This window comes from Stenella coeruleoalba (genome assembly GCF_951394435.1).
Source record: "Stenella coeruleoalba genome assembly, chromosome: 4".
NCBI lineage: Eukaryota > Metazoa > Chordata > Mammalia > Artiodactyla > Delphinidae > Stenella > Stenella coeruleoalba.
The window spans coordinates 123,271,552-123,286,717 of record NC_137149.1 but is presented as its reverse complement, the minus strand read 5'-3'; the positions used below and the strand labels follow the sequence as shown (position 1 = coordinate 123,286,717).

The 15,166-nt window shown below is 47.7% G+C and overlaps 1 protein-coding gene across 3 annotated transcripts in view; it reads left to right on the top strand.

The window, feature by feature from the left end:
- ARHGAP10 (Rho GTPase activating protein 10) overlaps positions 1 to 15,166 on the top strand; it is a 327,164-nt gene that overhangs the window by 308,842 nt on the left and 3,156 nt on the right. For all 3 annotated transcript variants that reach the window (XM_079920745.1, XM_079920746.1, XM_079920744.1), the window contains 2 exons: positions 8,916 to 9,068; positions 10,163 to 10,254. In XM_079920745.1, the coding sequence (XP_079776871.1) occupies positions 8,916 to 9,068; positions 10,163 to 10,254 (245 nt within the window). The remainder of the gene's footprint in view (positions 1 to 8,915; positions 9,069 to 10,162; positions 10,255 to 15,166) is intronic.

Genomic DNA, 15,166 nt, shown 5'->3' with positions numbered 1-15,166 from the left:
GGGGACCAAGTTCTTGCTTTTACGTGCTGGCTCGATCTATTGGCTGTCTGCCTCCTGCATGGGAGGTGATCCTGAGCAATTAGTCAGGAGAGCTCCTGCTGCAGGAAAGCCCTGGGTGCTTTCAGATCGGCTTTTGGTACACACAGGAGTCCCCACGCCGCAAAGCCAGTGAAGATGGAGGAAGGCGAGTGGGCTTTCTGAGCCCAGGGGAGTTTACCATCATTATCTTCACCTCTTCCAACTCTCCACTACGAAATGGATTCACATCTGATCCATCTTATCCAGGGGTGAGCAAACTGTGGCCCACCACTGCCTGTTTTTTTTTTTATAAATAAAGTTTTATTGGAACACAGCCACCCAGTCATTTACAATTGTGTCTGTGACTGCTTTCGTGCTGCTATGATGGCAGGGTTAAGTAGTTGCAAGACCTACAGCCTGCAGACCCTGAAGTATTTATCATCTGGCCTTTTGCAGAAAAAGTTTGCTGACCTCGATCTAATCTATAAACAAAACTGATCTTTTGGGCTTCCCTGGTGGCGCAGTGGTTGAGAGTCCACCTGCCGATGCAGGGGACACGGGTTCGTGCCCTGGTCCAGGAAGATCCCACATGCCGCAGAGAGGCTAGGCCCATAAGCCATGGCCGCTGAGCCAGCATATCCGGAGCCTGTGCTCCGCAACGAGAGAGGCCACGACAGTGAGAGGCCCACATAACGCAAAAAAAAAAAAAAAAAAACTGATCTTTTTGGGAAAGCCCACGCTCCTTAAAAACCAGTTTCAACAGCTGTGGTAATTGCCATGTTTTAGATGGGCGGTCCAAGTGATTTTTAAATGTAACTCTTAGGAATCTTTTCATGTCATTGAACTAACCAAAAGTTTTCCTTATGGCTTTTGGATGCCTTCAAGTGTGTGATCATAATTTCAAAAGGCTTTTTAGTACTTCAGTGATTGAAAAATTTATTTGGGGTTATTCTTTTTACAACCTGTTGTTAAAAAAATTTATTTTGAAATAGTTTTAGATTTACAGAAAATTTACAAAGATAGTATAGAGAGTTCCCATAGACCCTTCACCCGGCTCTACTACTAACATCTTACACCAAACCATGGTACTTTGGTTAAAACCAGGAAATTCACATTGGTACGATACCGTTACATACAGACTTTATTTCTGTTTCACTCATTGTTTCACTCATGTCCTTTTGTTCCAGGATTCAGTCTTGGATCATATGCAATCATACTGCACTTAGCAACTTTTTTCTCCCAATGGTGACATTTACTTAATATTGATAGTTTTTCCCCTTTGACAGAGTTTGTTGTCTTTTGGTAAAGAAAGTGATTCATTGGTGAAGATGTAAGCTTGGAAAGCAGAGGCAATATACCTCATGCTCATAAGAAGGGCTTCACCTGTTGAGTACTCACTGTTCTCCAGTCACTGCTGGGTGCTTTATACCTGTCATCTTATTTACATCTTACTGCCACCCAGCCTGTTAACACTTACTTTCATTTTAGCTAAGGACACTGAGACCAGGGAGATGGTTACTCTCCCAAGTTTCAGTTGTGGCTGACTCTCAGCCCAGGCTGATAATGCCAGCTCTGCCCCAGCCTCTGAGAGTGAGAAGTGTCCTCCCCTCTCTCCCCATTCCCCTCCTGCCTTCTTTTTTTTTTTTTTTTTTTTTTGCGGTACGTGGGCCTCTCACTGTTGTGGCCTCTCCCGTAGCGGAGCACAGGCTCCGGACGTGCAGGCTCAGTGGCCATGGCTCACGGGCCCAGCCGCTCCGCGGCATGTGGGATCTTCCCAGACTGGGGCACGAACCCGTGTCCCCTGCATCGGCAGGCGGACTCTCAACCACTGTGCCACCAGGGAAGCCCTGCCTCCTTTTTTTAAAAAACAAAAAAAGGAACAAGCTGAGGGAGATTAGGAAACTGCAAATGGGCACACTGCCAGGGCTATCTTTGGAACCCAGGGTCTGTGTAGAGTGGCGGCGTCTCATGCTACTGTAATCGGTGTGATTAAAATCCTTCAGTCACCCTGCCTGTGAGCATCTGACTCAGTGGACCTGCGCAGTGAGTGCCTCTGACTCTCCTGTGTCTCCATTCAGCTCCTTGTGTCCCACTCCGGCTGCTCGCTCGGAGGGACTTGAGGCTGTGAGCTCCGTGCGGTCTTGTCAAAACGGGGCTTTGACCCGACATTGACCTGGAGTAAGTCACCGTCACCTTTCTGCTCTCGGCTTCTCACGTGTCGCGTGGAGCGGTAGCATAGCTGGGAATGAGTGGATTAGCGCGTGCCGGTTGTGCCTGGCGCAGCGCCGACTGTGCCAGGATGTAGGGAGGGCGTGATGATACTGACAGTGGCGCCGTGGGCTCCGGGCGGAAAGCCTCCCTGGCTGCCCACGTGGCAGCTGCTCCCTCCTCTGTTCTCCTGCGGGACCCTGGCCCCCTCTCTGTTGTGTGGCGCTCATCACGCTGCGTCATGATCATCAGTTTGTCCTTCTCTTCTCACCTGACTGGGTGCTCATGGAAAAGAGCTGTTATAGTTACCTGGGTGTCCCCAGGGCAGGCGTGGGGCCTGACAGGTAGTTCTCAGACCAAGAGTGATGAGCGAACAGGGTCCAGTTCGAACCCTCCTCATGATCAGTGACGTCCTCCCGGCCCAGTGCTGTAGCTTATGGCCCCTTGTCACAGGTGCATGCTTCTCCCCACGGCTGTGTCCCTCACTGTGCTCACTTGGGACCAACAGCGTGCTGGCTGGGGAATTGCCCCTCTCTGGCACGTAAAGAAGAACGGTGGCATTAATTTGAACAGAGATTTCTCATAATATACAGATCGACAATATTTCCTTCTGTCTTCATTAACATTTTCAAACACTTTTGCCCAGGACAGCTGTTCTAAACTTATGCTGTACGTTGTTTCCCAGCCTGGAATGAAAGATCATTTCACTAATGTGTTGGCTTCTGCTCGGAGACCTTGCAAATGAGGTTTTAAAATCTTTCCTTCCGGTGCAAACTTCTGATTTGATGCCGACATCATAAAAGCCATCGTCAAATATCTTGGTATTTGGGGGATTTAATCATTTCAGAGAAGCAGTCATTTCTTTTCCTGATGTGTATCCTCCCTCAAATGCTAAATTATGCTCTGTGCTCCCAGAGCCTGGAATCGGGCACTTGTATTGCGAGCACTGCCCAGAGCCTGACCTGCCTATGCTTTGCAAGAAATGTTTGTTAGAGGCAGACGTTCTCTGGTGACTGGTGCAGCTGTTGTCGAATTTTAACAGTTAAGGCCCTAAGTCCCCTCCCCCATTTCTGAAATGTTTGTGCTTTTCTGCTGCCAAAAAGTTTTTTTTTAATATGCATGGCGCGTGGAGTCTGGTATTGGAGACGATCGGGTCACAGTTTGAATCCCAAGCAGCATATACCACTGATTTGTTACATTTTCAGAAAAATGAACTCTGTAAAGTGTACGCATACACAGAAATGGTCATAATTTCATGTAATTGAGGGTTTATTCCTCCCCATCGTGAAAGCTACACGGTCTTTCCCTGACGTGCAGACCTGTTTTGCCAAGGCAAGAGTGTTGTTAGTGGAGAGAATTCGCTCGTCACCTTCACAAATGTGTGTTCCACTCCACCTGCCCCGCCCCCAGGCAGGAGACTTCCCATTGCCTTAGGAATACCAGGTAGCCTTCCAATGTCAGAAAGTTTTCGAGGATGAGTTTCTGAGCTAGCAGGAGGAAATCTCGGTGTTTTTAGTGAAACCCTCTTGTTTCCATTTCTTCCTTTTCTTTGAGAAGGAAACATTTCTCCTCAAAGGGAGGTTGGCTCTTTGGCCCCGAAGACAGAGAGGAGTCATGATGCTTTCAGTCTAGTGTGTGAAATTGGGAAGAGAGCAGAGAAAGAGATTCATATTTCTCTGTAATTTATTTCTGTTTTGGTAAATGTGGTTTCTGAGCTTTTCAGGAAGAGTAGACTTCTGCCTGCATTTTTGCAAACCACAGCTTGGCTTTCAGGAAACATGGCGCTTTAGGTGCTTTTTTATCATTGCTCAGCAGCTCCTTATTCAATAAAATCAGTGGTTTCTGATCATGCCAGTCTTGGTCATCAAAAATCCATAGTTAAAGGGGCAGGAGGAAGAAGGAATTAAATAGCTTTGTTTTTTTTTTTTAAATGCTTAAATTTGGGAAGTGGTAGGAGAGCACATTTGAAATATTCCATGTGTTCTTGCAGGCAATGGGCTTTTGAATTCTAAGATCACCTACCAGTTTTGATCGTTAACCCGAAGACTTTCTTAGCCAGGGTTCTCCTCTGAACCACAGAATACAAAAAATGACCTGGGTATTTTCTCAGTTTTCCCAAGGATGCTGTCAAGAACGGTGACATCTGAAATTTGACTCTGCAGGGTGCCGCATTGGCCTGCCATGATTCCAAGGATGCTGGCAGAAGACATGGGCTCCTGGTCAGAGTCCAAGGACTGTACTAATCACAGCTGTAGCAGTCCTCAGAGTATTAATCCGAGTCCCAGTTGCCACAGGGTGATGCCCCGTGGCCCAGATAACACCTGCCTGTGGAGTGTTAGCAAGAGAGAAACCCAGAGCTCAGGAAAAACACATCTTTTATGACGGACAGTAAAGCCTGCTCTTCGCTCCAGAGGAAGACACAACTTTATCTTCCAAGGCTCTGTGCTCTAAAAGCATCCTTGAAAAGATAATCCATCCTTTGCTCACTAGAAGTGCAGACACACCAGAGACCCGTATTGAATTGTCTCCCAATACGTGGGTAGCTAGAACGGTTCTAGACATGCAGGAGAGGGGTTAATTCATTATGTACATGGATGCCTTAGGACGCCTTCTCTCCGGAGGCCCAGGCTGAGAAAAACTGCTAGACCTTTGCTCTGGGCTGCCGTTTCCCAAATGCCTAGGGTTCCTCTAAAATGTTTTAAAAAGTCAAAGAAGAGAAAGACAATGCCAGAAATTCTCCTTTAAAAGGAATACTTTACTGCTTTTTGAGAAAATTATAAGTATTATCTTTTAAAGAATTAAATAGTTAAAAAGTATTTTTTGATCCTTATTACCAAAAAGCAAAATAAAACCCAAATTCTGGAAAGTAGGAGATGGTTTATATAAAGAAACTCATATTTACAATTTCTTGCCTTCCAAAAAAAAATTGTTGGCAGGTTGCTTTTGGAGACACCTGTGAAACGTCATCTGGCCTCTGCTGGCTGAGGCGAGAATTCAGGTCTTAGGTCTTGAGTGTATTTAACCGCTTCCTACCTCATCCCCACTCCTTCCCAGCGAAGAAGCCCATGGAAATTTTCTTGTGTCCTCATGGCTCCTTGGCTCCATTTCCTGAACTTTGTTTGGCTGGACAGGTCTCCTCTTTCACAGGACTTAGTTCTCTACATGAGTTAGGATACCTCCTCCCCATATTAGAGGCGAACATGAATAGTCCAGTCTGCAAAGTTCATGCCCACAGAGAAGTCCCGAGCGGAGGCTTCTGAGATACTGTGGGGAAACCCAGGGACTCAAATACAGAAATTTAGGTCTAAGTGGGAAGCCTGAAAAGACTCTCTTGGTGAACCAGTGAGTGTGGGATCACATAGCACATCTGTGTGTTGACAGAAAACAGAAAAATCACAGAGAACAAACCAAGAAGCAAGAAAGGTTCATGTTGCGAGCTTGACTCTGGACAAGGATGGGTGACTCTGAGTTCCTGTTTTGGGACAGGGTGGAGAAAGCCGAGCTAAGGATAGGCCCTTACCTTCTAAACCTGCTATTCCAACAATTCTTTCACTTGCCAGGAGGAGTATTTTCCCTTTACAAAAAATCAAAACAAAACATTTCTTTTTATTTTATTTTATTTTTCTTTTGCGGTACGTGGGCCTCTCACTGTTGTGGCCTCTCCTGTTGCGGAGCACAGGCTCCGGACACGCAGGCTCAGCGGCCATGGCTCACGGGCCCAGCCGCTCCGCGGCATGTGGGATCTTCCCGGACCGGGGCACAAACCCGTGTCCCCTGCATCGGCAGGCGGGCTCTCAACCACTGCGCCACCAGGGAAGCCCTACATTTCTTTTTAAAAGAAAGATGTGAGGATGAAGCAGATCATAGCTGTAAAATTTATGACCTTTGCCTTTAAAGAGCCTTATAGATACACACACTGTGAGCTTCTCTTCATCCCGCAGCTGTCCTCCCGCTCAGCAGATAGATGGCCGTCGTTTCATCACCTGACGATTTATGACCAGGAAGGGTTGGTTCGGGTTGGGTGAACCACCTCATCCTCCACCACCACCAGCACCCACCAACGCCTTGAGTAATTGCTGGGAGATAACATGTCAGTTGTTTGGCCAACTATGGTCTTAAATTCTCTGTCAGAGCTTCACTCACGCCATCCTCTCCCTTCCTGATTAGTAAGAAGAACTCATTAAAGTTTCATTTTCTGCTGAAGAATGGGGTGACTTTTGCTGTTGGTGATACAGATCACCTTGAGATTTCTAGGTGTCTTCGCTTGGTGTGAAGTAGGTTTTATGACTTCCAGATGAATGGCTGGATAGGGGGACTGTAAATAAGCTGTTCAGAGAATAATGTTTTTAAAATGTTCCTCCTTCCCCCCCTTTTCTGATCAGAGTAAAGGCAACCTTCTGTGTGCTAAATACCTATCAAGTCAGTAATGCAATATTTCACGGCCCTGCTGTATAATACTCAGCTGTAGTGTTAGCACGTGTGAACTGGCTGCTTCAGATGTGGCTTGAAGACTTCCTGTGCCGAGCCCTCTGCCCGGCTTTGTGAATCTGCACAACGAGTTAACCCACCTGCTCTCAATCCAGAGGCGAGAGAAATGTCTGAAACCAACACAGAACAACTCATGCTGATCGGCCCTCCCGTTTATTGGTGTGACGGGCCTTCAGAGAAGGTCTGTGACTTAGAGAGCCCAGAGGAGAAGAACTGGGGGAGGCAGCTGGAGCTGAGCCGGGGGGAGGGGACAGATTGGAGTCAGCAGAGGAGCGGAAGAGCCTGAGGGGGGAGGAGGGGAAGTCAGGGGAGCAGAGCTGTGGGCTGAGCCGCCAGGCTGCCAGGGCAGGTGGGAGAGCACACCTGTTCCTGGGGAGGCACACGGGGTGGACTGGGTCTTACCCAGGTGGCTGAATGTGGCTGACGGAACTGGCCGAATGGGAGGCCTGGGGCTAGGGCCTTGGCTAGGAGAGCTCTGCCCTGACACCGGCATGAGCAGTGAGATTGGGATCGTCTCCTGTTCTTGACGAGAGCGTAGAGAAAGGAACAGCCTGGGAGCTTTTTGCAGTAAAAATGGACAGGATGTGGTGTTAGTTCTGCTTTAGAAGAAGAATCAAAGGTAACACTCGGTAATATGGAAGGACACGGAAGCTGCTTGTAGAAACTGGTTTTAGCCAAAGAGGGTGAATTTGAGGTGAGGGGCATCGGGGTATAGCAGCATTGAATACATATGTGTTGAAAATGTACTTGAGTAAAACGAGAAGCTTTCAGCACTGTGCTTTGAAAGCAAGCTTCGTAGACCATCGTCACAAGCCTCCAGTTTTGAAATCATTGAAGAATAATTTATTCAGATCAACATGTATTTATCGAACCCTCCACGTTTAGAAGCCCCTCCATGGGTCTGTCTACTGACCTTTTTACATTAACTTATTTTCAAAATTGGCAACTACTAGGGAATGTTAAGGTCACCAAAGATTTACTGTTCATTGGTTTCTCCCTTAAAGGCTAGTCTTTGGTCCACTCTACAGGAATCTTGATTCCCAGTGGCATTCTGTTCTGAGTTGCCACATGTATATGACCAGATGAAAGAGCTTTATTGAAGTGTAGTTGCTTTACAATATTGTGTTAGTTTCTACTGTACAGCAAAGTGAATCAGCTATATGTATACGTATATCCCCTCTTTTTTGGATTTCCTTCTCATTTAGGTCACCACAGAGCATTGAGTTGAGTTCCCTGTTCTATACAACAGTAGGTTCTCATTAGTTATCTATTTTATGCATAGTATCAATGGTGTATATATGTCAGTCCCAGTCTCCCGGTTCATCCCATCCCCGCTTGGTATCCATACCTTTCTCCTCTATGTCTGTGTCTCTATTTCTGCTTTGTAAATAAGATCTTCTATACCAATTTTTTCAGATTCCACACATATGCCTTAATATATGATATTTGTTTTTCTCTTTCTGACTTACTTCACTCTGTATGACAGTCTCTAGGTCCATCCACATCTCTACAAATGACCCAATTTTGTTCCTTTTTATGGCTGGGTAATATTCCATTGTATATATGTACCACATCTTCTTTATCCATTCCTCTGTTGATGGGCATTTATGTCGCTTCCCTGTTCTGGCTGTTGTAAATAGTGCTGCAGTGAACATTGGGGTGCATGTGTCTTTTTGAATTATGGTTTTTCTCTGGGTATATGCCCAGTCGTGGGATTGCTGGGTCATATGGTAGTTTTATTTTTAGTTTTCTAAGGAATCTCCGTACTGTTCTCCGTAATGGCTGTACCAATTTAGACATTAAAAGGCCACTGTTGAATATTTAGAGCTATAGGTCGTGGGCTTGACTGTAGATTCTTGTGACTTTCCTTATAAGCAGAAAACATGAATACCTCAAAAGTCCAAGCAACTAGTTTTGGCCGTTGGATTCTGGTGTTGTAATTAGTGCACCAGTATGGTGCTAGGTTGGACAAGACTAGATCTTCTCCACAAACCTGAAGAAGTACAATGAGGCATCTCTAGTTTTGGGGTGTGGCTTTTGGGGCTACAGACCGGGGAGGAGGTGGAGAGGACTCTGTCCGTTTCAGTCATCAGGAGAGAGAAAGGAACTATCACCCTAGCCATTGAGGGATGGGGTGTCATGTATTTGGTGTTCCGTGGCCTTTATACTATTAATCCTGTTCTTCAAACTTCCACACTTAGCCCAGGCCAGGCCCGATCATCGACCGTCCAGTGGCTTAACCCTCAGTCACCAGCCACACCGAGCTGCAACCCAGCCGCTACACCTCCTTCACCCAAGCTGTCGTCTTTCCCCCTCTCTCTTCCTGCCACCGTAGCGGACAAGCCACCTGAAAGGTATGTGGTTTGGAGTGTGATGTAGAATGTGAGGGCGGCACACAGAGGGGCTTGATCAACCTGAGCAGCTTCTTGTGCTCCTCACATGGAAGAAGCTTCTGGTCTCCTGGACTTCGTGGACAACATTTGCAACCTTGCCTTAGACTTAAAGGTTCAAGTACGTTCTTAGAGATTTGCCTTACGTGAGACCTGCTTGAACCTACTCTTTCTGGTGCTGGTTGTGCATTTATGAAACCACGTGTTTTGCAAGAACTTTTTATACGTGAATAGAAAGCACACGGTTTGTTTTAAAGGAAGGTAAATGGGGCACTGGAAACTGTAATTAACACAGCTCTTTAATGGGCCAGTGGTGCAGAGGCCAGAGGTGCTGACCCTTTAGCAAAGCCCTTCCTCCGGGACAGCAGGCCGAGGCTCTTCTCCCCATCAGTGGCTTCCCCTGCTCCGGTGAGTTGGGCTGCTTCCTTCTGCCTCGGCGTGCATCTGGCTGACAGCCTGCTTTCCATCCTTCCCCAGTGTGTTCTTTTCCCACAAGAACACACAGGATGTTTTGACAAGTGTCGAGAAGCCGAGCCTGATGTACCTTTTGGGGGCGAGACCCAGCTGAGAGCAATGAGCCCCTTCCAGGGTGGCGTGAAAGCAGAGCCTCACCGTAGACTGATGGGCATCCGAGGTGCGTGGCTGGAGCCTCTTACTGCCCGTGTGCCTCTGCCCTTCAATGCCTCGCCTTCGGTCTCAAGACACCGGTGCTTTTCCTTAATAGATAAACCGAGATGCTTCAGAAATAAACATGCCCTGTGGTTCTAATAACGCTGAGTGAGAGGGAAGGGCATCCCACTGAGCGGAGAGGAGCAGTAGGTGAAGAGGTTCAGGGAAAGCTTCTCGGAGAGGCTCCCTAAAGAAAGATTGGGGTTTGAAACCTGTCATTTACTTGACAGTCAAGTGCTGTGGTTTGCCCGATGTTCCCTTTCCCGCTGATTTCCTTTTTGGAAGGAGCTGCCGTGCTGGTGACATAGAAATGAGATTTGGGCAGTGTGGGCGGGGGAAAGGTGAGGTTTCTCATGTTTCACTTGGTGCCTTGCATGTTCCCTCTTCAGCCTCATCAGTCGGAAGGCCCGGGCAGTGTACCCGTGTGAAGCAGAACACAGCTCGGAGTTGTCTTTTGAAATAGGAGCGATTTTTGAGGATGGTAAGTGTTAGTGGGAGCTTTGTGGGAGGCTGTCTTCTGCCGGCGCAGAGGGTCTACTACCCAGAGCACGCAGGCGGTCCCTGGCTGTGGGTTTGTCAGGAGTACAAGTCTGTCCCTTGATGCTTTGGACGGGCGAGAGCCTGCCCACCTGGCTCCCAGGAACCGAACGCCAGGGGGCTGTGGGTGCCCACTTCCGCTTTAATCTTGGTTATTCCCCAACTCTTGTAACTCTTGAGGGTCTTCGTTTGGGATATCTTTCTCCTGATGTAGAGAAGCCGGTGCCACTTGGAGTCAAGAAATGTTTGTGATTTGCATCCTCTGTTTTCCTCCCTCATCGCCCCCACCCTAGCCTCCTAAATGCTCCAGGTTCACCAGCTCTGTGCTACAGACAAGTGCTTTGTCGACCAATTTTGGTTTATCATTCCCTTACCATTCTTTTGCTTTACATGAGTTTCGCTTGTTTGAATAGTGCATGAATCTCTAGATAGGGGTACTGATTCTGCATACTGAAACCAGGGTATAGATTTTTGTTTGCATGTTTAATAGTCACACACAAGCATTGAGGGGCTATGCCCGGCTTCAGATTGCACAAATTCCTCCCATGGTTCAGTGTACATCTCTTCCCTCCCCCTTGATTTCTTCCTTCCCCGTCCTCCTCATTATGAAATTCATTGGTTGCTATGGAAACAGTGATGTTGTGTGGGGGCAGAGCTGCCCAAAAGGGTTCTGGAGAGGCAGCAAGAACCTTTGATGCTTGGAATGGAATGGTTGATTAGCCAGAATGTTTGGAATATACGGAGTATATCAACACAACGCCTGGTGCTATATTGTCAGTAATGCGGCATGAGCTGATGATTGTTTTTTAGAAAGCGAGTTGCCTCATTTGGAGTAGATTTCTATATCTGTGTGATACGTACTCTGGAGAGCCAGAGACTCCTGATAGTGTCAGAAAACAAACAACAAAAAACCCCACATATGACAGCATTATACTTCGTGGAGAAATTTTGCTCTTGGAGTAGAAGCAAGAACAGTCCTCTGTCACCATAACATACATGCATGCAGTTTTGGCAGGAGAGTCAGTTAGCGGCCCTCCTCCAGGCCTGGCATGTACGGGCACCCACATGGCAGAAGGGAAAGCGGAGAGCACTGAAACCCACCGTTTAGGAAATGAGGGTGAATCTTGACGCTGTGTGGTTGATTAGATATGTTCGGGGCCTCAGAACACAGTATTGTTCATGTGATACTTACCTTGGTGGAAGGTGTATCTGTTAGAATGCCTTTGGCTGCAAGTAACAGATAGAGCTGGTTAAATCAGTCACAAAAGCGAATTCGCTCACGCACTAAGAAGTCTGCACGTGGGGAGCTCCAGGGGCTGGTTAATCACCTTTTCAAAGATGTCACCCAAGACCGCAGTGTTTCCATCTCTGCTTATGGACAGGAGCCCCTGGCTGCTTCCCCAGTGCGGGTGGGATGGCTGTCCCAGTTCCAGGCCTCATGGCCACACTCAACCCCAGCAGAAGGGGGTTGCCTCATCCTTGTGTTCTTTTTTGAAGCATGAGAAAACTCTTTCAGAACATCCTTCCTAGGTGACCTGCTCTCACGTCTCAATAGCAAGAATGAGGTCATGTGCTCCCCTTAAAGTCATTGCCAGCCAGGACTTCAGATCAATCAGCACCACACTGGGTCCAGGGGCTTCTCCTCTGGGCACGCAGACATGGGAATGGGGGTCAGGACCCCAATCAAATCCGGTTCTGCCAACTTGGATATTGGGAAAGGCCGGTAGATGTCTGACGCGGGACACTGAAGTTCTGCACTTTTAAAGTCCCTCGGTGACTTGCAGGAGACCTCCTAAGAAAAATAGTGTGTGCGTAGGTGTGTGTGTGTGTGTGTGTGTGTGTGTGTGTCTGTCTGTCTGTCTCTGTCTCTCTCTGTATATACTCATATGCATGTATACACACACATACAGGCATACACACACATATCTCAGTGTGTTTCGGGAACAGGAGAGTGATTGATAGCAGGTAGCTATCAACTCTGCACTTATTTTGCCTGAGGTCAGTTGGCTTTTCCACTTTCTCTGTGACCCTGGACAAGTTCCTTAAGTTCTCTCTGCATCAGCCTCTCCGTCCTAATCCACAAGGATGTCCACACGTGTGGTGATGTGTCAGGGCAGCATTTTGGGTCACGTGTGCAGCACAGACATTGTGGAGGATGTTGCCAACCTTGGAGCCTCACTTGGCGCACCGTGCACCCGGCTTTGTTTTGAGCCAAGGCACATACCACTCAGATTCCGGGCTCTGTGGCGCTGGTGTCCTCAGGTCCTCCCCCAGGCCAGCTGCTCTAGAGACGCTTGTTGATGTGTTGACACCTTCCCCATACAGGAGCACGTGCACATCTCATCTGATGTGAGCTCCTTGCCCTGCAGCCCCTGCATCCCACTCCTGTTGCCAAAGATACGCACGGGGACCACGATCGGAACCCACGTCCCCAAACTTACTGTTTCTTAGGGTGGTTCTTAAAGGTCACAGGAAATGGAAGACCCTTAAGCAGGATTTATTCTTTTCTGGGTGTTTGTACCTTCATCTTCTGTGCATAGTTGATCTCTTAGCAGAGACTTGATAACTAGTTAGAAGTGTTTGCTCGGAGCACGTCTAGTGATGCCTTTCTTGGAACGGCTGCGGCTCTTCCCTTCCGATGCCGGACGCAGGCCGGGCCGGAGCAGCAGCTCCCCTGGTCTCAGCTGCCGTTGCTCCAGGCGGCCACTGTTTATAGCTCAGCCACTGGAGTGTCGCTGGGAACATGTCCTTCCTGCAGACCAGGGATACGTAGCATCGCTGAAATACCTAAGACGTTTTTTCTGTGTCCATCTGGAGTCTTCCAGCTACCGTAAATGCTCTTGCTCTTGCCCGGCCAGCCGTTCTTGTCCCTCGTGCAGGCAACAAAGGAAATTGGCTTACGCCATTCAGTGGCCTTTGGAGTAGACAAAATCCAGGTCAGAGTGGCCCCTGGGCCGCATTGTCAGTAGTCACGTGGTTGCGAACATATACAACAGTAGGAAATCCTGACCCAGAGTGTGGAAGGGAAAGGGATCTTTAGTAATCACCTTGCCCCATAACTGTCCCTTGCTCTTCGCTCTTACCGTGTGGGCCTGGACTTGAGTTTAAATTCTAAGCTGAAGATTCATTTCTATAGTAGACGCACTAACGCTTAGCTGTTGTTCTGGGGCAGTGCCTCCCATATCCTCCAGGGGGCGCCGTGTGTAAGGTCTCAGGGCAGCTGATGTGCGTGTGTCAGCCAGAGGCCAGGGCCCTTTTCTCTGGGCCTGGGGAACCTCAGAAATACGTTACTTTGGTGACCAGTCAGTTCTGCTCTCTTTCCCGATAGGTTGCCCTGCAGCTTCCGGACCCACCAGTCCAAGCAGCGAGTGGTCTCCGTCCCAGGGCTGCCCGGCATTAGGATTTCCAAGGTCTGGCTCTCTCTGGGCAGGGAGGCTGGCTGCCTTGTTTGCCAGACTTTGTTCATTTCTAATCTGGAGACAGGATCTGTCCATTGTTTGGGGAGCAGGTGTGGCCCAGATTCATCTTTAAAAGCTGCTGGTGATTCATTTTAAAGTCCTCAGATATATAAAGAGCAATCCTTGGAAGACAGCTTGCCATTATCTTAGAAAGTTGACCCTCTTATAGACCCCACAGCCTAACAATTGTGTTCTTATATATATCCCTAACATGAGGGACTCTTAGAAACTCATTTTAAGTAAAAAAAATTAAGTGCAAGAAGCTTCTATAGTGTATGATTCTGGTTCAACTCACAAACAAACAAAATAAGTAGTATATTATTAGGGATCTAAACGTACGTGATGAACCTGTGTTTGAACCATCGCTGGGGTAAGACAGTGAGAAACACAGCATGGAAGCTGCCGATCCCCTTGGAGCAGGGGGAGGGTGTGAGGGGGGAAGGCAGGACACAGGAATGAGCCCAGGACGGAGGCGTCCATGTCGGCTGCAGTTCTTGAGTTGAGTGTGGGTTCCTGCTCTCTGTTGTGTAATGATGATTTAGATATTTCTCATTCATATTGTTTACATCATGCTAAAAAATACCCCAAGCTGAGACCAGATTCTGTTCTGGAGAAAGCTTCTCACAAAGTATTCTTGTCCCTAGCTCAGTGTCCTTGTTATGGGATAGTAAATCCGGAGGCCATGGAGAAACCACCGTGAGATACCACCTTACAACCTATTAGGATGGTCGTTATCAAAGATATGGAAAATAACGAGTGTTGGTGAGGATGTGAAGAAATTGGTACCCCAGTGCATGGCCGGTGGGAATGTAAAATGGTGCAGCTGCTGTGGAAAATAGTGGGGCAGGTCCTCAGAAATTAATCATAGAATTACCATGTAGTCCAGTCATTCCTCTTCTGGATCTGTAGCCCAAAGAGTTGAAAGCAGAGACTCAAACAGATTTGTACACCCATGGGCATAGCTGCATTATTCACAATAGCCAAAAGGTTGGAACAGCCCACATGTCCGCCGACAGACGAATGGATAAACAAAATGGGGTCTCTACGTAGAATAGTGTATTCACCCATAAAAGGGATGGAATTCTGACACGTGCTGCAACATGGATGAACCTGGAGGACATTATGCTAAGTGAGATGACCCAGTCACCAAAGGACACAGATTGTATGATTCCACTGATATGAAATATCTGGAGTAGGCATAGGCTCATGAAGACAGAAAATAGAATAAAGGTTACCAGGAGCTTGGGGAGGGGTGGGGGGAGGTAGTGTTTAATGGGGACAGAATTTCAGTTTGGGAAGATGAAGAAGTTCTGGAAATGGAGAGTGGTGACGGTTATACAGCATTGTCAATGTACTTAATGCCACTGAACTGTGCACTTAAACATGGTTCCAGTGGTT